Source organism: Copidosoma floridanum, unplaced genomic scaffold (genome assembly GCF_036245765.1).
Source record: "Copidosoma floridanum isolate Cflo_tuat_1 unplaced genomic scaffold, Cflo_Japanese_pri ptg000028l, whole genome shotgun sequence".
Lineage (NCBI taxonomy): Eukaryota > Metazoa > Arthropoda > Insecta > Hymenoptera > Encyrtidae > Copidosoma > Copidosoma floridanum.
Window position 1 is genome coordinate 2,571,427 of NW_028321905.1, and position 24,376 is coordinate 2,595,802.

General features: G+C 34.5%; 1 protein-coding gene across 1 annotated transcript; it reads left to right on the forward strand.

Moving 5' to 3' along the window:
• Nucleotides 1–6,964: 6,964 nt before the first annotated feature.
• LOC149373727 (uncharacterized) lies at nucleotides 6,965–8,339 on the forward strand. Its single transcript, XM_089595775.1, has 2 exons — nucleotides 6,965–7,789; nucleotides 7,983–8,339. Exons 1-2 carry the CDS (start codon nucleotides 6,965–6,967, stop codon nucleotides 8,337–8,339), a joined length of 1,182 nt encoding a protein of 393 aa, XP_089451901.1.
• Nucleotides 8,340–24,376: the final 16,037 nt, after the last annotated feature.

Genomic DNA, 24,376 nt, shown 5'->3' on the forward strand with positions numbered 1-24,376 from the left:
AATAAGTCAAAAATAATTTGTTGTTTCATACGGCATGTTTAAATAATTACCATGGGAATTGACAAAATCTTCAAAAAAAATTTTCAACCTCTCAAAATTGGGAGATAAGTCGTATCTCAAAAAAAAATCCAGATGGACCAAAATTAATTCCACCTATAGGAAATAAGAGTTAAGGTGCAAAAATATGTTACACGAATTCATATAAACAATCGTAATGGTTCTAAAAACAATAAAAGTCATATCTCAAATACAAAGCGACATTCTTCATATCCTACCTATCAATTGATTTATTTTCTGTTATACGAATAAGTGTGACGTGTTCAACCCTACATTCTTTTTAATTTTAAAATGAGTAAAAATTAGTTGTACACGGGTAAATTTTAAAATTAAATCTTACTAATATGTTAAGCAAAGACACAAAAAGCGTTGTAATTGCTATCTACGAAAACTACTCAATCGATTTTGCCAAAATTTTGCATACTGATTCTTAATATTTCTTAAATGGCTATCGTACAATTTTTATAATTTGAGATTCGTAGAAACTAGTAAAGCAAGGGTAAATTTTAAAATTAAATTATGAATAATTAAATAAGACAAATTAAATAAAAAATTATAACTTTACAATGAAAAATAACTATGTATATTGTTTTTCTGAATTTCAATTAGATAGTGGATTTTACTATTAGCGAATTTTACTTTCAACGTCACCAAATTTGAAAAATTTTTATTTGTCGAATACAAAGATTCCAGCAAGAATTGACTTTGCATGTATGATGTCATATTAAACGCACGAATAGGCCATTCCGCACCTACATAGGGAGCGAAAGTAAGGTATGTCTCAGATCTCACGTATGTAATAACCCAATACGTAGCCAAGGGTGACAATTAACGTGAGATCTGAGGCTTCTTCACTAAATTCCATAGGATTGATACAGATTTTTACCAATGCTGCACGATGAAAAGGAATTTTTGCCCCACGTAAGTATGGTGAAAGTTTTTGTTTTTTCCTACATTACATGACCAACAATTCTTACATGTACGAATACATATATAATAGAAGACATGGAAGTTCTAAGAATACGTTAATCACGTGTACCATAAGTAGTTCATTGAAGCATATGATTCTATGCACGTGTGCGCATTTAATTTTCACTATTTTCATATCGCATTCTTAAAGACCTGTTGAAATTAGGTGTACTCTAATTTTCTCAGTTTCTATTATTTCGAGTTAAATAACTTACGAGTTAAAAGTAAGACTACTTATCTTAGAGGTCCCAAGATCCACACCACAGGTTTCAAGAAATTTACTGAAAACTTATTTTTATCTTTAAGCATTTTTCCTAAATATGAGACGGGCTGTTGCAGTTGGTAAGAGCCTGTAAAAAAAGTGTCAGTTCATGTCATGTTAATTCTGAAAAATCTTGTTAATCAGTCAATAATACTTTTTGAAACGGTCTTGATTTCTGGTTATAATTTTTATCCAAGACTCTTTTAGCCCAATAATTTTCTACACCTTCAGAGATTTTATTCTTTAAATAATTTGTTCCAAATTACCATCATTTAAATAAAATCGTTTTTCCGTCAAATTAGAAATGTATCATGCGACTTGGTAATATATCTTAGCATCAGGTAGAGCTTGGTTTCAAAATTGGTGGTGCAAGAGTTTGTATTTTTAGCCAATGATCCCATGAAAACTTTCTATAAGTTAACGGAGTTTGGTAAATATCTTGACATACCAGATTGTTCCATAGAAAGCTATTTATTTTTTCCTTTTAATGTTTACATCAACACTGTAAGGCTATTTTCTTCTAGAAAATTTGTAACGTCTCTGAAACCATGATATAAAATAAATACGTCACCTTCCTTTAAAAAACTTCTAAGCCCATTTTCATCTTAAAGTACTCGCTTAAGAATGTTTGCATCATCAATAGTTCCTTCAAGTAATCCAGCAAGATCGATATCTTAACTATTTGCGGTAAAGAGCTTACATCATAGGACTTTTTTTGTTCAGAGTAAGCTTTCCGTAGGTAGGTATTATTTGTACTTTTCTTATGTCTCAAGTATGTTCTGTCGCAAATAATGTATAATTTATCATTACAGGTGAACATTAGGTCAACATATTTGACTTGTTGCTATGAATAAAAGTCTCTTCAATAGACCTTAGTTCCAAAACTTTCTAGAAGCACACACTCTTAAAAGTATTTGAGATTAGATTGAAAAGAATTTTCTATGATTTTCTCGATCACTTCTAAAATTGACGATGTTATTGCATTCGAACATCCTGATCTAAATGTGAATAAAAATATTACTAACGCTTAAGTTATATTTTTACTCTCCAGGGTTTTTTCCTTGCCCCACAGGTCTTTGGGCCTGAGTGAATGCGAAAAAGTGTTAGGGCTATTAGTAAGGATTAGCGGATCCGATGCGCCAGGCAGGGATCGCTGGCCTTACCGGCGAGGAGTGGTCCCTGAAACATGAGGCTTTTCCGGGGATGCTAATTAGCCTGGATCCGATGCTTCGGCAGAGAACGCTGGCTCAATCGATGAGGGGTGGACGTTCTGAAGTATGGAGTCCTCTCCAGGGAAAGACTACACAGTGGCAAATGGAGTCGATGCACCATTGGTAAAAAGAGTGTCAGCTTAACTGGCAAGGTGTTTCACCGGAGATACTCGCACTGTGCCCATGGATAATGTATAACATATCAGTAAAAGTGTTGGAAAATGGATGCGGTAATACACCCCCACACATAGGTTGTGAGTGGGTGGCCCTGGTGACTTATCCTAAGAGCTGTCGTGGTAACCCGGTAAAAAAAAAAAAAAAAAAAATCAAAGATCAAATAAAACATACTTTCAAGCTACGTATAACTTGAATATTTGAGAATTTAGTCAGCAAAAAGTAGTTGTTTTTATTGAATTAATAAATAGTACGTTGATTATAGAATCAGTAAAATCTGATTTGAAATTATATGTCATCGTTTTTTATTCCTAGTCGAAATGAACAATGCAAAAATGTATTATTCGTCAGAACTGTACACTAGTACTAGTACCTAGCATCAAAAGACTTTGATTTATTTTGAAAATCACATCAAATTAATTAATATAATAAAACACTGCTATTAGAAGATCAAATAATGTTTCTCTAAAAGATAACGAATGTTTCTGATTAAAATTAATATTAAATAAAGTAAAAGGTGATACACCATGAGAAGATTTAAACATTTTTAATATTTTAAAAGGGATTGCTTTTTGTAAAAAAAATGTTCAAATTGCTATAGAAAAGTGTAGAAAGAGAATAAGGTGGGGGGGGGGGCGAGCAAGTGTAAGAACAAATTGAGGGATTGTAAAGAAGGCCTGAGGGAGGGGGGCAAGAAAAGCGTACGACGAGAATGAAGGGGGATGACCATTTATCGTTATTATTCTTCAAATAATAAAGTTTTAAATGAGATGAAAGGTAAAATAAAGACGTATTACAGTGTTGATAAAGATTTTCTGATAGCAATACTATTGTTACGTCGGGAAAACGTAGCTAGAGTGTTATTAATTTTAGGCCTAAGATTGCGCTTAATAGCCTGGAAAATTGATTGGACTTGGAGAACTATTGGAATCGCGCAAAAGGGTGCTGTGGCCGGCACTTATATTAAATCAGAAGAGTGTGCCCCAGCTACACTGCTTCTGTCACGTATACACCGTCTGATTTCCCGCTGGGTTTGCCGTCCAGCTGGAGTTAGGCTACCACAGCAATGATCTATACGCGAAGACGCCGATTGCTTAAGAACAGTCATAGTAGGCAAGGAGGTGAGCTCCCTTTCCCTTACGCCTGTTATATATGTGCGTCCGAGCTTCCTACCGGATTGCCGTCGGTTGGGGTTAAGTAGCCTCGGAGTTTAGTCGCATATACAGTTGAAGATGAACTTAGAGCGCAGGATCCTGTTGCGCGTTACTCTACTTCGCTAGTGCGAGTAATCTTACAAATGGTATTTTAGAAAAATAAAAGTAGAAAGAGAGAAGAGTTAAATATAACTTACTCTTTATTTAAGTTTAGATCGTCAAAAGAATATGGTGGGATAGCTGGACGCGCGCGAGTAAGTCTTGAGGTCGAATATGCGTTCCAAGAAGTTCAGGTCGCTCTTACGACGGTCGCTGGGAATAACGTATCGGGGTTGTCCTCTGATGTGAACGTCTAAGCGAGAGAGTTCTTTCCGGGTATGTCCTTCAGACGAAAGCTCTATTTTTTGCCCATATGCTTGGCTTTTTATACGGTTCCAACACCTTGCTATACAGTTCGGCAGGGGATCGCTAATGAGTAATTCTCCAATCACAGCTTTTCAAAGTTCCCCTGCTTTACTTGCGTCGCGCGTCGTTAGGAAGCGGAGCGTCTTTCTTTTGTTATCTTATCGCGTTGAGCTTTCCCATACAAAGTTTTTTAGTAGGTACAATTTTATACCGTAGTTTGTAAATCTTAAGGTAAAATTATTTGCACAACAGATTTGGGCGAATCAAGCTGCTAAAAAAAAGGAAATGATAAAAAATGTGACTGTGTCAGATTTATTGTCTCAAATCAGATAATTTTACAATTCCTTACAAATTCGTATCGCGTTCTATATAAACATATTTATTCGTTCCCATTTCTTAGTGTCAAAGTTTTAGGAGGATGGTTAATTTTGTAACTTGTAATGCAAATTTCATGAAACCTAAATATTGTTGAAGTCATGTGAAGTATTTCTTATTAATTACTCAGTGCTCGGCCGTTTTTTTTAGTTATGTCATTGGGGATAGATGATCGGAGTGCGCCTTCTATCCTAACAATGACTTATCTATTGTGTTTGTACATAATTGGCGGAGCTGCGTAGTAAACATTTAATTTTTAATGCTCTTAAAATTTTTTGTCGTTGCACTGAATAATTAACTAGAATTCAAATATGCATCGCTGACGTTACACTATATTCTACCACCTCATTAACTTGATTTAAAAACTAAAGCACTCGTTATGTTAATAAGAAATTGGAGTATATGAGATGGCTTATGTAATGGCACTAGGTTAAAAATGAAGAAGTTGTTACAATTCAATACTGATGCAGAAATAATAACTGGTGAAAAGAGTTTTTATATTAAAAATCACTTTAATTACTGAAAATACACCCTTAGGGGCCGTTCATATATTACGTCACGCAGCTAGGGGGGAGGGGGGGTATTGGTTTAGCGTGATGAAGTGTGACATGGAAGGAGGGGGGGTCTACAGAAAACGTGACGTTTATTTAAAATAAAAAATAATTGGATTTCATCTACCCAACGTGACCTCTACTCCAGTGCAGTGCAACAACTACATACAGCTTTTCGAGTGCAGAAGACGCACAGTATGCGGCAGATTTTCTACTACATCATATATATATATGTATACTTTACGTCTATACGTATACATGCACGCGATGGTAGTGGCAGCAGTAGCCTTTCAAATCGTCACACTGGTCACTCGTTCGGCAGCTTAAAGTCAAAGAGATCATAATGTTCAAACGTAGAGATAATACGGTCGAATAGGCAAGTAAAATATCGACGTAGAGAAGTGTGTGTGTGTTTATACTGCGTGTCTTGTTGTGTGAACTGCGTGTTCTTAGTAGCTTTATTTCTCAGGCAACTAAAGTTGTAAGAATCTCATATCAAACTGATAGCTCCTTGCACAACAAAGCTTAGTGGTAGCGGCTTGACTGAATCTTTTCAGTTTAATCTCTGGAAAAAATGGATTTTAAAAACAAACTTTATCAAAACTTTTTTACGGCCTTCAGAAAGGCACACCCTAACCTCACCTTTTTTATTATGCAACAAAAAGCTAATGAAGAATGGAAAACAAAAAAAAATACTTACAAATGCGAAAAAGAATTCGCGAATGCTATAACCTCTAAAATTAGAGATTATGAGAAGGCTGATGCCGAAAAGAAGAGGACGGCTTTAACGTTTTTTAAGCAGGTTAAAATATTATTATAAAAATGCGTAAATACACTTTCGTCGGCGACCGAACATGCATGTATTTTAATACCTATAAATTATTTATATTGTAGGGAAACGAGTCTAGTACTAGTAAAGTCAGCGGATCTCAGGCTGGTGCCGAACCTGAACCCTTACATCAGCTGAAGGAGGTTTCTGTTGCTGGCAGCAACTTATCGGATGGCATCGTTAAGTCTGATGATCATCCTGAAGAACTTCCACCAGCTACAGTCACTTCAAAAACATCAACAGAGAAAAAACGTGATACACCCTCACAAGATGCCAGCAGAAAGAAAATTGTTGAACTGACGGAAAAATTAGATGCATTTACGCGAGCTCAGAATTCCGGTCTACTACCTGAAGTAAATCTTAAAAAAAAAATACATGAGTGTCAGCAGAATATTGATATTGAGAAACAAGCTTTGAAACAAAAAGAACTTGCAGCAGAGAGACAAAAAAAAGCCCGAGAAAGCAGGAAGCATACACTTCAAGAGATAACCGAAAAACATCCAGAATTCGTCAAGAAACTTTAAGTTCACCAATCCGTCGGGAAACCACCTTTGGAAGCAGATCAGCCTGATCTTCACCGTGTCATCATCGAGTTGGCTATGTATGGAAGCGCCGCCGATGACCGCAGACGTGAAGACAAGATTCGATCGGTGAAAACGTTAGGACAGCTGCATGAGGAATTGCAAAAAGAGGGCTTTACTCTAAGTAAATCTGCACTATACCTTCGACTTTTGCCAAAGTCCTCGCGTACAGCGGAAAGTAAGCGACACGTGTCAACCGTCCCAGTAAAATTGGGCCGAGCACAAAATTACGCTCGAAAAATGCATGAAGACACTTATTTTGCTCAGGCAGTGGTTCGGTATATTGAAGGAGTAGCATCTTTCTTAGGGCCAGATGCTGTTTTCCTCATGTCTCAGGATAATAAAGCTCTTGTTCCAATAGGACTGACTGCTGCATCTAAACAAGATCCTCTTTTGATGTACGTAGAGTACAGGGTCAGTTTGCCAGACCACGATTATGTTATAGCCTCGAAACATAAGTTATGTCCATCTGTATACGCTGCTATGGAAATTCGGAAAGGCGGATTTGGGTGTCCAGATGATGTGCGATATTCTGGCCCCACATACGTCGCTGTGCGAAGTCCAAAGCATACATCTGCGACAGCAAGTAGTCACGCGGCAGATTTTGACAAATTGCTTGAACTTCACGAATTTAGTAAGTTTGCGAAAACATCTACTGGTCTTGTAAAACCAGTTGTAATAATTACTTCGGACGGTGGACCAGATGAAAATCCGAGGTACAATAAAGTGATTGGGCACGCTATTGAAACCTTTAAGAAACATGACCTTGACGCAATTTTTTTGGTGACCAATGCCCCAGGAAGAAGTGCCTACAATAGGGTGGAGAGGCGAATGGCTCCTCTGAGCCGCGAACTTGCTGGGGTCATCCTGCCTCACGATAAGTTTGGAAGTCATCTTGATGCCACGGGAAAAACTATCGATTTTGACTTGGAAATACGCAACTTTCAACATGCAGGGGAGACACTTGCAGAGATTTGGAATGGAATCGTCATAGATGGGTATCCTGTTTTTTCGAGCTACGTTGAAGCAGATACATATCCAGATCCAGCCGACGTTGATTCTTCTTGGTACGCAATTCATGTCCAAGAGTCTCAATACGCATGTCAAGTCTCGAAATGCTTATCACAAGACTGTTGCTCTCCTCCAAGGTCCAACATACGGTCCTTGCTCCCCGAAAATTTTATTCCAGCACCCATCAGAGCGAATCAGAATTCGACCGGCGTAATAGTTGTGAACTAAGATAGCGACGAGGGAACCTTCTTACCGCTTATAGCACGGTTGGCGTTTCAGACTCAGCCTAATTCTGAAGGCTTTAAAAAGGTACATACAGCGTTGTTCCTTCTTCAAAATGCATATTTTTGAAATTGTCATAACTTTTTTTTCGCATCTCACGGAAAATCAAATTCATGTACAGGTGCCATTTGACATGTACTGTCCTTCCGTCCGGCGACACCTTGAAATCCGAACCTGCAAAGTATGCGGCCTTACATTTGCTGCAAAAACGAGACTGATAGCTCATAAGAAGGCTCTCCATGGAAAATTCTCTCTACCAGCCCCCGTTATACGACCTCAACGAGTTTGTGCCCGACGTAACAATGAATTGCTCTGTATCGTAGATGCCACAGAAGCCGGAAAACAGGAAGCGGCTTGGTTTCCGATAGAAGAAGTGGATACCTCTTCGGTAATCGAGATTTCAGAGCCAATAGAAAAAGCCCTCCCTATCATCGAGGATTTAAAACAATGGATAAGCTGTCCATGGCAAAATGAGTGATTTTTTTCTAGTATAAGGAACAGTCATACTTTAACTTATAAGTGTACTTTGATTATAACCAGCCCCAAAGGCTATTAGTAAAAGCTAGTCAGAAATGAGTCTGAAGCTTGTTTGTGATTTATTGTATAAGTTTAAACGAATTTATCTAAAGCTGTTATTTCAAAATTACTATTATTTCATAAATAATAGAAGTGTTCTGTAAAGATTGAGAATTTAATTTTGAAACTCCTTACCTGTATAATATTAAATCAACTTCTCCACAAGATGACTCAAAAAATAATGACTTTAAAAATAATAACTACTAAAAAAAATATTATAATGTTAATGATACGTGACAAGGGGGAGGGGGGGTATAAGACCTGCGTGACAAAGCGTGACAAGAGGGGGGTGGGGGTCCAAAAAGTGACAAAAGTAGCGTGACGTAATATATGAACGGCCCTTTGATCAATACAAATTGTTTTTAATACAGCTTTATATTCAGAAAAAAATACGAGCTACATTTCCCGTATTTGTTGTACCATAACCTTGTTATACAACATCAACTGTTACATCAAGTTTTTCCTTCAAAATTTTTTTAATAATCTTTTTGAGATCTAGTTTAGTTTTTTTGTTACAACCAGATGCTGTCCACTGCTTAAAAATCTAAATTATATGAAATGTGTAACAAATACTCCATAAATCTAATCCAACTATGTAATATTGGATATCCAAATTTGTAATTTTTATCAAGACACTTGCATGTTAAAACGTGATTAACCTCATTAATGTATTTTTGTCCAACTTTACAAATATTACAGCAATTGGCAGATTTTTGATTAGTTAAAACATTTCCCACTTTACCATCTATCATTGTGCATCTTAAATCAAACTCTACATTGAATTCCATATTCATACATTTTAATACATATTTTTTTATTTTTTTTAATGGCTTCGAAAGTGTCTTATAAGTTTTGGTTGTAACGATATCGCTCTCTTTGACAAATTCAAAGCTTATTGGGCGACAATACAAAGTTAAAGAAGGTTTATCATTGAGCCACACTATTTCATTATCAGCAGTCTTTACTTCAATCGGTACTAGATTTGCAATAAATACAGATTCATCAGAAAAATTTTTTTGGTAATAATCATTATTATTAGCATCACTCAAGTTGGAATCAAAAGAATTATTCATAAAACGCTGTCTTGTTGTTTGCTGACCCGAGCATCCGTCAAAACCATACTTCCCTACAAAAATTAGATTTTTATTTAATTTTTGTAATTCTGTTTCATCAAGCATCATTAAAATTCATTTTAAAGTGTGGTCAAGGAGAGATATAATGTCAATTGTTGCTCCAGAATCAGTTACTTCCAATCAGTTAATTCTGTTTCATCAAGCATCATTAAAATTCATTTTAAAGTGTGATCAAGGAGAGATATAATGTCAATTGTTGCTCCAGAATCAGTTACTTCCAAATGTTCTGGGTAACAGACGTCTTTTGCTTCAGTGATCATTCCAAATCGCGGATATAATTTATTATCAAAAATCGATTGGTTATATATTATATATAAGCTCTTAATTTTTCATACTTGCGGTATAACAAATCTAAGTCAGAAAACATACATAATGATTTATTAATCAGTTCAATATCTGGTACATCAGTTTCTTCGTCAGGTACGTCCTTTTTAGAGACATTTTTGGTGATACATGATCGCAATTTGATTTTTAAGGCCAGAGATACTTCTTCTTTGGTGTATTTGTTTGCAATCTCAAGGGCACGTCTATACTGTGTTTTTGAAGATGCCTTTTCAAAAGATAAACGCGGTCTTCTGGTCGTTGTCAAACATCTGATGTAGACTAAGTATTGCCAGGTGATGTCAATTGGTTGGAAGAAGATTCATTATCTAACTTTATAAATATTGTTTTATCAAGAAAATCTGTATGTTTTGTCTAAAACATATCCTTTTTCGAATAACAGCATTCCATTTTTGTTTAAATTGCAATACAAATGATTTATTTAATTGTTTTCTCACGTTATTTTCATGATTGTCAGACAATAAGTATTTACTTTTCAGACTACTAACAAGCGAATCTATATAAGGTACATGGTAATCCTCCCTGCTCTATAATATATCACATAATTCAGAATATTTCAAATTTAATGACATTTTTGAAAATCAACTAACGCTTGGTAATACTTAGTAATATTTTCTAATTTTTTATGACAACTAAGAAAGAATGTTTATCAATTATTAAAAACCAAAGCTACATGAAAGTGAAGATTTTTTTGAAAAATTATAAAATATCCGTTTGTTTGTAAATAATTATTAAATAAAAAATACTCTCTATTCATCCACTTTTAATTACACCGCACTTTTATCTTATTTTATACTTATCATTTGAATAATTTACGAGAAAATTTTTTTAAATATTTAACAGTATAGCAAAACTGTTATCCTGCAATACTTTAGTGTTACAAAAATATATACAGTGTGCTTGAGATTGTAAGAATTTTAGGTTGGGTTACTTTGTGAGTTTAACAATTCAGGGTGAAAATATTAAAGAGTTTGATCGTGATTGATTTTGACTTAAAGTATTTCTTGTTGTTATGTAAGATAACCGTTAAATATAGGGTTTGCAAGTTAGATAATTTGTCGGTTGGTAAATTTATGGATTGAAGGGTTGAAGGGTTAAAGAGTTAGAGAGTTAGTATGGTTGTAGGTTGGTGGATTGATAAGTGTGAAATCTTTAAAAATTATAATTTTGATGAAAGGGTTAACAGTTGATGGTAGTGGTTGACGGCTTAAGGGGTTGTGGGATTTTAACTAAAGTTTAAAAGTAAAAAAAAGAAAATGTGGCATTTACAAGTTATAACAGATATTCTCTCAAGTATTTTACGACTCTCTTAACTAAAATCGATTAAAAACTAAGCCATGTCTAGAATTTTGTTCTTTATTTTACACAGCAAGCTATTAACCCCTAAACAGGCTAAACCATTGAAAACTTATTGAGAAAAGTTTCATCAACTGCCTTTAACAAAAAATTATACACTGAATACAAATAGACTGAATCGATGCAGTCAATTTGATCCACTGTATCTAGAGTTAGGTGGATTAGCCTGCTTGTAATTTGTTAGGGATAATTTACGAAGATTGTTAAAGTAAATAAAAATGAAATACATCAAGGTAGAGATTTATCAGCCTGTCTGTAGTAAAGGTATCCATTTTTGTGAAGAGAAACATTCGATTAAACTCGCTTTACCCAGGGTTAGGTGGGTTAACCTGCTTAGGGTTGTTAGGGGTGGTTTATAAGGATTGAGAGGGTAAATTGAGATATAGTAGATCAAGTTTAAGTTAAGTCAGCCTGTCTGTGGTAAAGGTATCCATTTTTATGAAGAGAAACATTCGATTAAACTCGCTTTACCCAGGGTTAGGTAGGTTAACCTGCTTGGGGGTTGTTAGGGGTGTTTTATAAGGGTTGAAAGGGTAAATTGCGATATAGTAGATCAAGTTTGAGTTAAGTCAGCCTGTCTGTGGTAAAAATATCCATTTTTATGGAGAGAAACATTCGATTAAACTCGCTTTACCCAGAGTTAGGTGGGTTAACCTTCTTGGGGGTTGTGAGGGGTGGTTTATAAGGGTTGCGAGGGTAAATTGGGATATGGTACATTAAAGTTGAGGTGTATTAGCTTGTTCGTGGTTAAGATATTAATTTTTTGGAAAAGAAGTAGTCGATTGAACTTTTTTACCTCGGATTAGGCGGATGAGCCCGCTTGGGGGTTGATAGGGGTGGTCTATAAGGGTAGAGGGGTTTGTGGGAGTGGAAATTTCATAATATCGCAGTCGCATATGATAATAGGAATTTTTCGAGTATTTTGAATTTTGTTTTATTAAAATCGGACTAAAAGCTGTTGCTGGACTTTTGTCCATTTTTCTACACCGTGCGACGTAACACTATCTTTAATTCTCAAATTTTTTGCATCTAAAAATCTCAGCTTCGAAACTTATTGTACTTCATACTACATAATTAAACAGCATTATCCTACTCATCAAATCTTACTGACAAACCTGTTCCCTTTATTCCCGTATCTTTTTCGATGCAATAGTACTTTGACTTTTTCGTTTCTGTGTACAATCAAAAAAGTTCCTTTTTTTGATAATATGAAAAGCCAAATACCTAAAGTTACCTACTTCCTCTTTAATACCTTACCTTACTGTACCACTATTTTTATTAAACTTACATTTGCTATTAAAGATGGAAATTTTAATTTTACATTGATTATACACAAATCTGTTTAGTTTGACGAGTTCGTGTTGCAGACACGGCTAGTTGCTTGTTGCCTTTGTAATAAGTGAGAGTACAATGTATTCTCGAAAATTTTTTATTTTAATATAAATAGAAAAAAAATCTAACTTTCTGAGTTATGTCATTCTCTATTCTAACAATTACGAATGACGATATTCATACATTGGAAATCAATATCCCTCTAATATTCCGCTTTATAGTGTCATCCTTCGGAACAGTGGTATATATATCTTCCTATTCAATGTAGTGTTTTTAGGGGGTCATTTTACACATCTCTCTCTGCCCATTGGCCCCCACTAATTAAGCTAAAATTCTATAGGTTAGTACCTTGCTTTAATTCAGTTAAATTAGGTTTTTGCATAAAAAATTCCCTTTGGTTCGTCTTGTACACTTTTGCAAAGTAATTAACACGTGTTTTTTTTTTTTTTTTTTTTTTTAATAATAAAAAGTTCACAAGATATCGACGCCTCTTACGAAGAACGACGGAGCTCAGATTTTCCCATGTTAATTCAAATGGAAAAATCTGAGCTCCGTTGCTCTTCGTAAGAGCCGTCGATACAGCCCAATGAAGATTCTCTATTTTTCATAGCTATAGATTTACTCATTGTGTATATAACGTCATAATACATGTTAAAAACAGTCACTTTAGTTTTTTTACTATAACTCGAGTAAGAATGAATAATTCTTCTTGAAACTTTCAGAAATACTTTGTTTTGGTATTATGTAGACAAGGGGAGACTTCGAGCTGATTTGATGTTACCGTTTATACGTTATACGAGGTTACACATATGTTCGACACTTTTTCAAAACGCTGTATCTTCGTAAGCTTTAAATCGTTTTTTACGTTTATAGGCTCATTTAATCGTACTCAATTGTAGAATTTTCACGTGTTATGTATACTTCACAACTTTATATGCGTATGAATTTTCTGTAACTTTTAAAATACCTGCATTTTAGGTACTATATCTTTGCGTCATTTAACGCTATTCATTTTCTGTATGTACTCAATCGTTTTGTTACTTATATCTTACTAATATATAAAGCAAAGTCGCTAAAACCGTTGTAATCGCTAACCGCGAAAACTACTGAACCGATTTTGCTGAAATTTTGCACACTGATTCATGATACTTCCTAGATGGTTTTAGTATAGTTTTTATCTTAAAAAATTTAATAACAATAGCAATAAATGAGCTTAAAGTTTTGCAAAAATACGCCAGCTTTTCACTTTAGTTCAGTAAAATCCGCTAGGTGGCGTCGACATTAAATTAAAGCTACCTGCAACATAATAAATTAAGTGTGGTTATAATAGGCCGGAGCGTATCGATAGTGGTATGGTCGAGCTTCGGCAGCTCGACAAGCTGTTCAGAGAACGCTGATAATACTCCTGCAGCGGGATATCCCGGTTACGGACGACACTCTTCTCTAAGGGGGCAGTGACCTAAGTGTCCCTTCACCCTGAATCTCGACGAGTGCAATCAAAGAAAAATAAATTACTTCCAACCGATGCCGTCTCTGCCAGAATTACCAGGAGACATATCTAGCCAGAGCACAATCTCCACCAACTCTTCAGAGTTGTGTGGCAGTCCCGCCTTCCCACCTGGTGTAGTTAAAGAATTTGTGGCTACAAATGTAAGCAAGGGAAAACAGCTCTGAGGGACACGGGAAGCCACAACGGCTACCTTCTTGGTCGTCGCGTTCCCCAACGCAATTACCCACATGTTTCCGTCTAAAGATGAGCAATTGAGCAGTTGGTTATCCGGGGAACGACCTGAGACGAGATATTCTTTGGTCAGTGGCGTACCTCCCTCCATCACAGTCTCCGTACATCGAGACTCCCAGGGTAAGAATCAAGCAACCCGTAGCCAGCTCTTCATCATCAGGAATAATAATAAAGAATAGCCTGGAAGCTTCACCACTGGCGCTTTTTAGGGCCATTATAAGTATTTACGTTCCCTACTTAACCATCAATTTTATCGGTTCTTTTTAGGGGCCACTTAAGTCTAAACTACCTTGCCAACAAATACATTTTTATTACCATTTCCGGAAGCGATTCGTCGACTAAAAGACTATATTAACTAAAGACGGGCACTATTAAACCAAGTCAGCTATTCACTGGCAGACGTCACCTGCGGAGTTGTTCTTCGCAAGGCTGGAAAACCCGGTGACCAACGACCCTATACTACCCTCTCGACTTTAAGCATTCAACCAGGAATCACTGATCCTCTCCAAAGTCTGCGCTGGGCAAACCTACAACAGCTACAAAGGAAAAAAAACTTGAGCCAACGGGACAGCTTCCACTGGACAAGTATCACTAACCAATCTCCCCATCTAAGATCACTAAAACAACTGAATCTGCAAATAAAAAAGGTGCTTTAGACACCAACGTCTTCGACGTTATACCGGGAGACGTTGGGAAAGAGCACTACAACTAGCCCCAAAGCTTCGGACTTTGTAATTTTTCTCCTAATCAGTCTGGGTCTTCAACAGTAAGCCAGAGCAGATCACCCTGAGGTATCCAGGCAGTCACAATTGCTGTTAACTGCAGTCAAGAAAGAGTTAACTTAAGAAGCTCACCGGTCTTTTTTAGGGCCATCAAACGTCGAACTACCTTGCCAACAAATGTATTAAAATTAACAAAGTTGACTGAAAATAGCCTTTAGGGGTCATAAAAGTCGTAAGCATGCCAATAGTCGCAAAAGGGTATATTGGATAGAAAACTTCATATGTATCTAATGAATACAATTTGAGGCGTCAAGAAACTGACGCAGAAAATTTATCGAGATTGAAACAGCAGCGTCAAAATCGTCAACTAAAGAGTCCATTACGTGAAAGATCAGCTTTTCATTGTACCCTCACAGCAATCTCTGAAATCTTTAAAGATCCTACTTCAGATTTTTTAATGAGTAGAAAATGTATTTGTGTTTTTGTGGCAATAAAAATGTTGGGTTTAAGGTCCAGGACTTTGTTGCTCTGGTAATAAAATTGTGAGATATGAGAAAAAACAATTTTTTTTTAATATAAATTTTTTGGGGGTTTAAAATCTTAACAGCTTTAAAAATAGCCCTTTTCGTGAATTACACAGAAGAAACTAAATCAACAACTTCTTATAGCCATCGATTATTTTATGGCATAAATTTTCAGCATAATTATTTTTTTGAATTTTTACACCTTATTATTTGACCAAATAAACTATATGGATTCCGAAAAAATATGTTTTAAATAAGAAGATTTTTGTTCTGAGATGTATCGGGAATGTGTGTCAAACTTTCTAACTAAAAATGTTTCACATTACATGTCAACACACTACGGTGTTTTATTTAGTAAGTCTCGGGCGAAGCCAAGACGGGGGGCTGCTAGTTTATTAAATAAATGTCACTCTTTTCTCGAAAAAAGGGAGAAAGGGAAATCTGCTCTCGTGTGCGTGTGTGCGCGCGTGCACTGGCGAGTCGACGCCATCTTGTCATCCCGAAAAAAAGAGAGAGGAGAGGGGCTTGGCTTCGGCTGACTGATGAGCTTGAGAGAGACGTAACCGAGCGTTTGTACGAAAAGGTTGATTGTCAGAAAACGAGTGAGCGTGCGATTGAGCGACAAGGGTGAGGAGAAGTGGTTGTGTTTGGAAGTTGGTCCTGGTTGTGCAATTAGAGAGTGCCGGAAGTTTTGTGTGATTTGGGCTGGTCGAAGGAAGTTGCACTAGCTGTAACCTGTCCGCTACACAGAGTGGGACTCGACCTTACTTAAGACATTGGGACTTTGTTGCACGCCGTATGATTTTTTCGGCCAACGGTTTCTCGGCGTGAAGGCACCCGGACACAAGGTTTTAGTCTGCGTCGAGCGTCTGGTACTTCTCGGTTGAATACGTTGGATTTGCGGTAAGAGAGCTCTCAAAAATTTATTCGTTAAATTATTATTCAATCGCATTTATTCTTTCTTACTTTAATTACTTTTTTATAAGTTCTCTTTCAATTAAAAGATCAATCTTTGTTATTTTGCGAGATTTCATCCTTATTAAGTGATAATATTTCATTTGTTGTAATTAATTCACTGGCTTTGCATCACTTACCTCACCCTCCCCTCTTTGATTTATTTTACTAAAATGTAGCTGAGACTTATACATTAAACAAAATAAATCTTTCACCCAATCAAAAACAAGGTAAGCACGCATACAACCTTTTTCAATATTTTTTTTAAGAAAACAAAAAAATTACCTGTCGATTTTTTTTAAATCCATACAAGACGGACCACATAGAATTTTTCATGCAAAAACCTAATGTTTGTTCAGCCCTCCCCCACCTTTTAGAGTTCACTCAATATTTAAGAGCTTCCACCACCCTCCTCAGCCACCCCTCTTAATAAGCTAACAATCTATCGGTTTTTACCTTATTTCGATTGAGTTAAAATTTTGTTTATCCCTCCTCCAACCCCTCACAATTATATAACCTAATAAGCCCTTCACATAATTGTAAAAAACTCCCTTTCACCACCCTTGAGCTGCATCTCTAAATGAAATAAAATTATTTAGGTTATTATGTCATTTTTAGTCAAATGACGTTTTGCTCTCCTTAAACCCTTTATAATTTTCAACACATTAGCTTAGTAACGCTCCAACATTTGTTCTAGCCCTCTTCAGCAACTTTCCACTACTTCCTTGACAATTATTTAGTCTACATTATTTCTTAACACATTTCTTCACCACCCTTGCAGTAGTGCTATAGTGCGCTAATTTTTTGACCTTAAATTCTTAATGAGTTTATTAATTGCATTATTTTGTATCAACATAACAGTCATTTGAATTTTTAAATTAAACTTATGCGGAGATAAGCCTTGACAAATATTATTTAGAACTTTAATTAAAAAATTTATATTAATATCACTCTTAGATTTTTCAACGCCCTTGTGAGCAATATGATCTACGCCGTTATATGTTTTTATTTTTCCTTTTACAAAATTTAGAATTTGATTATTGAAAAAATAAGTATATCTGTTACAAGAAGTAAGTATAACGTTATTTATTAAAAATTTAATATCTTTACCAAAAATATTAGAACAAACATTAGTTATTTTTTGATTTATTTGAAGCATAAAGCATTAATTAAAAATATAAAGAATCTGTCTAAAATCATTTTTTAAAACATTTAATTTATTACCAAAATAAACATTTGTATTACATAAATCACGCAATATTCTTTTAACTTTTTCTAAGGCTTTTTTAAAAATTTTTTTGTGATTTCTTTGAATTTAAAAATTGAATTAAGCTGTAATAGAGCATTATTTCTATTTACTTTTTTAAAATTTCTAGTAAAAAATTGTTCAAATTTCTGAGACAAATACTAAAAAAATACAAAAAAAACGCTAGAAATCCTCAGGAGACACTATGTTGATTCGACCTACTGTTAAATTACTTTAAACTTCTTTCCGATCCACGCAAGTTTTTGTTACTGAGTTAAAACACTAGTAGTTTACACGATTAACATAATGAATTTTGCTGTAAAAAATTTTGGCAAAGTGAAACACAAAAATTTAATTGTTGAAATGTGAAAGAATATTTTTACCTACTTCAAGTCTGTGTGATAATAAACTAAAGCAACCATTGCTAAACAGTGTTTATTTCAGATATTGTATTCGATACTACACTAATTTTCTGTGTTGTGCATCATTTAGTGTCAATATTGGGAGTTGAAAAAAAAGATGATTATAACTAAAAAATTTAAGGTCAAATTTGTCACATGATACTTAAATCTTTTATTTACAATCATGATAATCCTTTTTACAGTCAGTTATACATACATGTTGTCTTTAGTCCTATAGAAAAACGTTAGCTAAAATATCTTGTTTTTATAAATTTTTATTTATTGTGTACAACTTTTTTGTTTGTATCAGTATAATGTGTTGACACACAATTTTTTCGAACTATTATTTTGTAATCTTATTTTAATTTAATTTAATCGATAAGTATTCATCCATTTATCTTGGTTTTACTTTTTCTACGTAATTTTTTACTTTTATGTATTAAAGTTTTTTACTAGTGCTATACATCTCTATTATTTTTTTCCATATATAGCTATTTATTGTGTCAAACGTTGTCTAAAAGTCTACAAATAATGCATAAACTTCGTGGTTCACTTTTATAACCCTTCTTTTTTGCATTACATGATTGAAAATAAGAAACCCATTTTCGCCCTATTTTTTTAAATCTTGCTTGCCGATCTTGCAGTACATTTTAATCACTAACCTTTTTTAATAGATTTCCTCTTAATACCTCCGTGTATATTTTGTAAGTAGTAAGTCATAATGCCATTCCCATATCGTTTTTTAAGATTGTTTTTGTCCTTTTCTTAAATAATAAAATAGGAATCATCGTTTTTCCATCATCAAATAATTCCTTGCCCTTCCAGGCTTTGAATAACAGTTTCACGAATAACTTTATAACTTTCACTTCTGCTTACAACCAAATCTTATTTCGTATCCCATGATACTTGGTAGCCTTTTTATTTTTCAGTTTTCAACGGCTGGTGCGATTTTAGCTTTACTTAATCAAATCTTCTCAAACCTTGCCCCTCACTTTATCACCCTCTCTCCGGGAATTGTTTTTTTTTCTTTCTTTTAAAAAGTTTCTAAACCGTTCTTTATACGCACTTAAGCTTGAATTATTTTCTACAAGTTGTCAAATCCTGCTGACTTTAAATATGCTTTCATGTTTCCTTTTTTCAAATTCTAATTTTTACTTGAGACAAGGTACTCTCTAACTTTTATCATTTACATAATTATTGGTTTTATATTTAATAATTGGCTAATACAACAGCTTTTTTTGCTTTCTTCTTTCATTTCTCGCATTTTTTATTCTACTACTTCTTATAAACAATTTTTTTACTTTTGCTCTATCACTCTTTTTACCATATAATCTTAGATACGTTTTTTAAATTCTTCCATAGCTCTTTCATACTAACTACGTTATTCCGCTTTCATCATACTGCATGTCTTCACCTCTTTTTTAACTACGTCACGCTCTCGCCTTTTCTGAAACATTCATTAACTCCTTTCTAATAGATTTTCGTTGAACCTACAGAAATCTCACTCTCCGCTTTCATCACCAATATCCACATCATTCAATAAAAACCAACTATTATTATTGATCGCATTAAATAACATTTCTACCGACTTGCGAAGTGGACGCCTTAGCTTACGGACGTCCTGTCAATAGTGTCCATGCTAAGATGCGCGGTGGCGGCATTTCTTATAAGGTATATTAAAGGAAGAGTGAGGGAAAAGGATCTGGGGAATGCCTTGAAGCGTTTCGAGTGATGTTTTAGGTGTGAGGAGCTGAAAATCCGTGCAATAACCCTTAAAAATTTGGTAGACTTCTGCACTCCAAGGTATATAATAATGAGGAAATTGGGCATGAACGCATTGGATTTGCAGTGGAGCATGAGAGCATTAAATTATAAATCATGAAGAGAAGATTTTCAAGCGGAGTGAGGACAGACTTACAAAATTGTGCCTGGTAGACGGGTTGAAAAAGGATGAAAAGTTTAAAACGAGTATGGAAAGAGAACAATTTTTGAACAGTCAGGGATTAAGCGGGGCGGAGATAGAAAGACTAAGAGATAAAGGGGAAAATGTTAGTAGCTTAGTGTTGCAAAGACAAAAGGATATCGAAATGCAAAAAGTCGTTAGTAAAATGTATGCTTTGAATAACAATAAGATTTATAAGAAAGTGGAGACGGTGACATTACCGATGTATTTAAAAAGGTTCCAAAAACAAACATGTATTAGCGTAATTTCAAGGGCACGGTACGGCAATTTAAAAACCAGAAATGAGTATTCGTTAAAAGAAGAGGATAAAGCTTGTGTATTATGTAAAAAAGGGGAGGGAATTGGGAACATATGTTGGGAAAATGCGAAAACCTAAATGTAGAGGAAGAACCCAAAGATATGAATTTACAAGAGAAAATTTATTGGCTACTAAATGAAAATGTTAATAAAGCGGCGTTTAAGATCCTAAAAGCAATAAATAAAGTGATAGATTCAGAAAAGAGGGGAAAAGAGGGAAGAGGGGGGAGGGAAGATAAATAAAATTGAGTATGTGAATATCGAAATTCGGCGAGAAAGTGTATTATAGGTCATATAAGTATAAAACGTATGTTCAGAAGTAAGTCTGACCGCGATCATAAGAATACAAGGTTATGCGAGTACCTGTCAAAAAGAGATGTAAAAGTTATCAAAGCTTATAGAGTTAAGTGTTATTAGTACTTAAGGAGATGCAATGTAAAGGTATGGCGACTAGGATAGCAAAGCATGTGTAGCAATGCAGTTTGTAGTCTTAAGATGATTCTGAAAAATTTGGTATTGTAATTATTTCACAGATATGTAAGTTCGTTTTCCGGGCCTAACTAATGGCTGAAAACTAATAAATAAATAAAGAAATAACATTTTTACCTCATTTCATTCTTACAACTTTATTCTTACTGTTCTTTTTTCTACTAGTTAACTTGCATCCAAGAACAACTCACAAGTTAAATCATCCAACTTTGTATTATTATCACCCTAATTATTGAATTACCTTTTTCTAAAAAGTCTCCATGATCAAAAAAGTCCTCCAAAAACCTCCAAATGATTTTAAAGTATAATCATTATCAGTATTGACACTGTTATTGTTATAATCATTTGAATTATTGTTTCAAGTTATATAAATTTAACAAAAAAAAATTACTTTTTTAAAACTAAATTTAAGTAACATAGTGTCGTGTCTCATTATTATAACAGAGATTCTTACAAGACCTCATATAAGAATGTCTCGTAACCGTTTGATGATCTCCTGATACATTTAAAATTGGAGAAAATGAATACCACCTACGGATAATCTCTGTCACATGTACCTATCCATTCGTACGAAATACATGTGTTATTACACTTTTCCTCGAATAGTTTAGCGCTAGGTTGTAATCTAAAATGAAAACTATGCCTCCTTTCTTTAAAGATACATCATAATTATTTGCTTATATCAGTTTTACTATCTTTTTTATCAATTTCATGAGTCACGTATACAAATGTTGCAGAAGCGTTTGTATTTTTTGATTCCTATTTAATTTTTTACGAACTATCTCACTCGAAGTGAAGAAAATTACTCCAGCTGAAAGCATCATTCGAGTTCCTTGAATTAAAAATTGAGATAATTTTTCTACACCTGATTTTTCTTGGATTTCAAAGGTTGTAAATCTTAAGTAATTGCTGATTATTAAATAATAATTTCTTTTGTCATTTTTGGACTGTGCAAATAATCTATACTTTTTAAAGACTTTATAACTGCAACTAAATGTTCGAGCGTAGTAGCAAATTTGATTAATGAAACACTTTGTAATTCTAAATTTGGCAAATTTTTTATTTCTTTGGCAATTTTTTTTTAAATTAATTTAGAATTTCCGTAATGTATTTCAAGCATGGTCATTATATTTAAAGTTTTATTTTCTGCGGAAAAAGGAGTTTTTGTTGTGTCCGAAGCTTTTTTTTTTCTTCAAGAATCGTACAAACGCGCGATATTTTCTTTATCACTATATTCCTCTTACTTAGTAAAGAGTTTATAACTTTGCTTGGATCTCAACCAATTCAATAGATTTCTCTAAAAGGAAGGTAAATTATATTCGGTAAAAAAGATATTCTATTCATAAGTCTAAAATTTTCATTATTCTGGTTCGAACGATTGATTGCAGTCAAAAATGTTTCTAAAGCTTAAACTAATATTAATTAATCATAATTTATGAGATCATTGTTCAATTTGTTAAAAATTTTTATTCGAGTTTTGATTTTGTTCTGTGCTGTGTCTTTGTAAACGATCAACATTGTCACTTGATTCATCACTTCTTAAATCGATGAAATATTCACGTTGGTGTGCCTGAAAGCGCGCAAGAGCAGGATTGAATGCCAGGGAATAGCGGGATGATATAGCGAGATAGCTCTACATCTTGTATCCCATAAAAATGAAAGTATTTGTACTTATAGATAAAAAAAAAATCTTATTAAAAGACATGATTTTAAAATCATTATCATTATTATTATCATCACCATGATTACTGTTTTAAATTAAATAAATTCAACAACTGACAATGACATTTTTCAAAATTCATCATACGATTATGAGTAACTCTTTCTGATAACAAAGATTCTTATAAGACTTCAAGAGAAAAAAAACTGTAGAATAGAATAGAAAGGTGTACAGCTCACTTTACGTGCTTTCATACTCTTCGAATTGCGCAATACACCAATTCAATTCAAGGGAAAGAATAGTGCCCACGGATGATTCCTGTGATCGCCGCAACTTAACACATTTAGTCTCCTTTTTTATTTAATGAGCTAGATCTGAATGTTAGTGCACCAAATTAAAGCTACGTATATAAATGGGTTGACAATGTCAAAATAAGAATTTTAAAGTAAGTGAGAAGAATTATTAACATCATCACTATTAGCATTCTTTTCATCATAATAATTAATATCATCCTCAGTGCTCCTAAAACTAGTACCCGAACTCGCGCGAAATTAAAAATGGCTATATAGTGCAAGAAGCGAAAATCCAGATAACTCAACGAATTTTCATGTATAATAAATAAACCTCTAGCTATTTAACTGAATAACCAAATAAGTGATAACACAAGCGCTTATCACCCGATAACCCAGGGCGTTTACTGGCCACTTCATTAATTGATAAAATATTAATTAATAACACAAGCGACTATTACGCGATGTCCCAGGGCGTTCACTGGCGAATCTGCTATATAATAAAATATTAATAAATAACACAAGTGCCCTTCACCCAATAACCCAGAGTGCTTATTGGCCACTCCATTACTTGATAAATTATTAATAAATAACACAAGCACCTATTACCCAATGACCCGGGGTGCTTACTGATCACCCATTAATAAATAGAATATTAATGCATAACACAAGCGACTATCACCCGATGACCCGGGGCGTTTTTTGGCCACTCCATTAATTAATAAAATATTGATAACACAAGCAACTATCACCCAATGACCTGTGGCACTTACTCGCCACTCCCTTAATTAATAAAATATTAATTAATAACACAAGCGCCTATCACCCGATGTACCAGGGTGCTTACTGGCCACTCCATAAGTTAATAAAATAATTATTCATAACAAAAACGCCTATCACTCAATAAACTGGCCATTCTATTATATAATAAAATAGTAATAAATAATACAAGCGCCTATCACCTAATGACCTTGGGCACTTACTGCTTACTCCATTAATTAATAAAATATTAATTAATAACACAAGCGCCTGTCATCCAATGACCCAGGGCACTTACTGACAACTTCATTAATTAATAACACAAGCGCCTATCACCCGATGAACCGGGGTGCTTACTGGCTACTTCATAAGTGAATAAAATATTAAATAATAACAAAAGCGCCTGTTACCGAATGAACCAGGGCGTTTACTGACCGCTCTGTTAATTAATAAAATATTAATTTACAACACAAGCGCCTATCACCTAATAATCCTGGGTGTTTACTACGGGCCAAGTTAGATGCGCTCTTGTTATTACTTGTTACTATGTGAATTATCAAAGCGGCCAGTTAGCGAGCCGGGTCAACTGGTGATTGGCGTTTGTGTTATTTATTAATACTTTATTAATTAACAGAGTTTCCAGTAAATGACCTAAGTCCCGGGTCAGCGGGTGATAGTCGCTTGTGTTATTACTAATTGGATTATTTGATTAAATAGCTAGAGGTTTATT

Bases quoted from the DNA above. Each gene is read 5' to 3' on its own strand.
- LOC149373727 (XM_089595775.1), top strand. From the start codon at position 6,965: ATGTACGTAGAGTACAGGGTCAGTTTGCCAGACCACGATTATGTTATA. The intron at 7,790-7,982 runs GTAATAGTTGTG...ATTCATGTACAG, and splicing joins CGAATCAGAATTCGACCGGC to GTGCCATTTGACATGTACTG.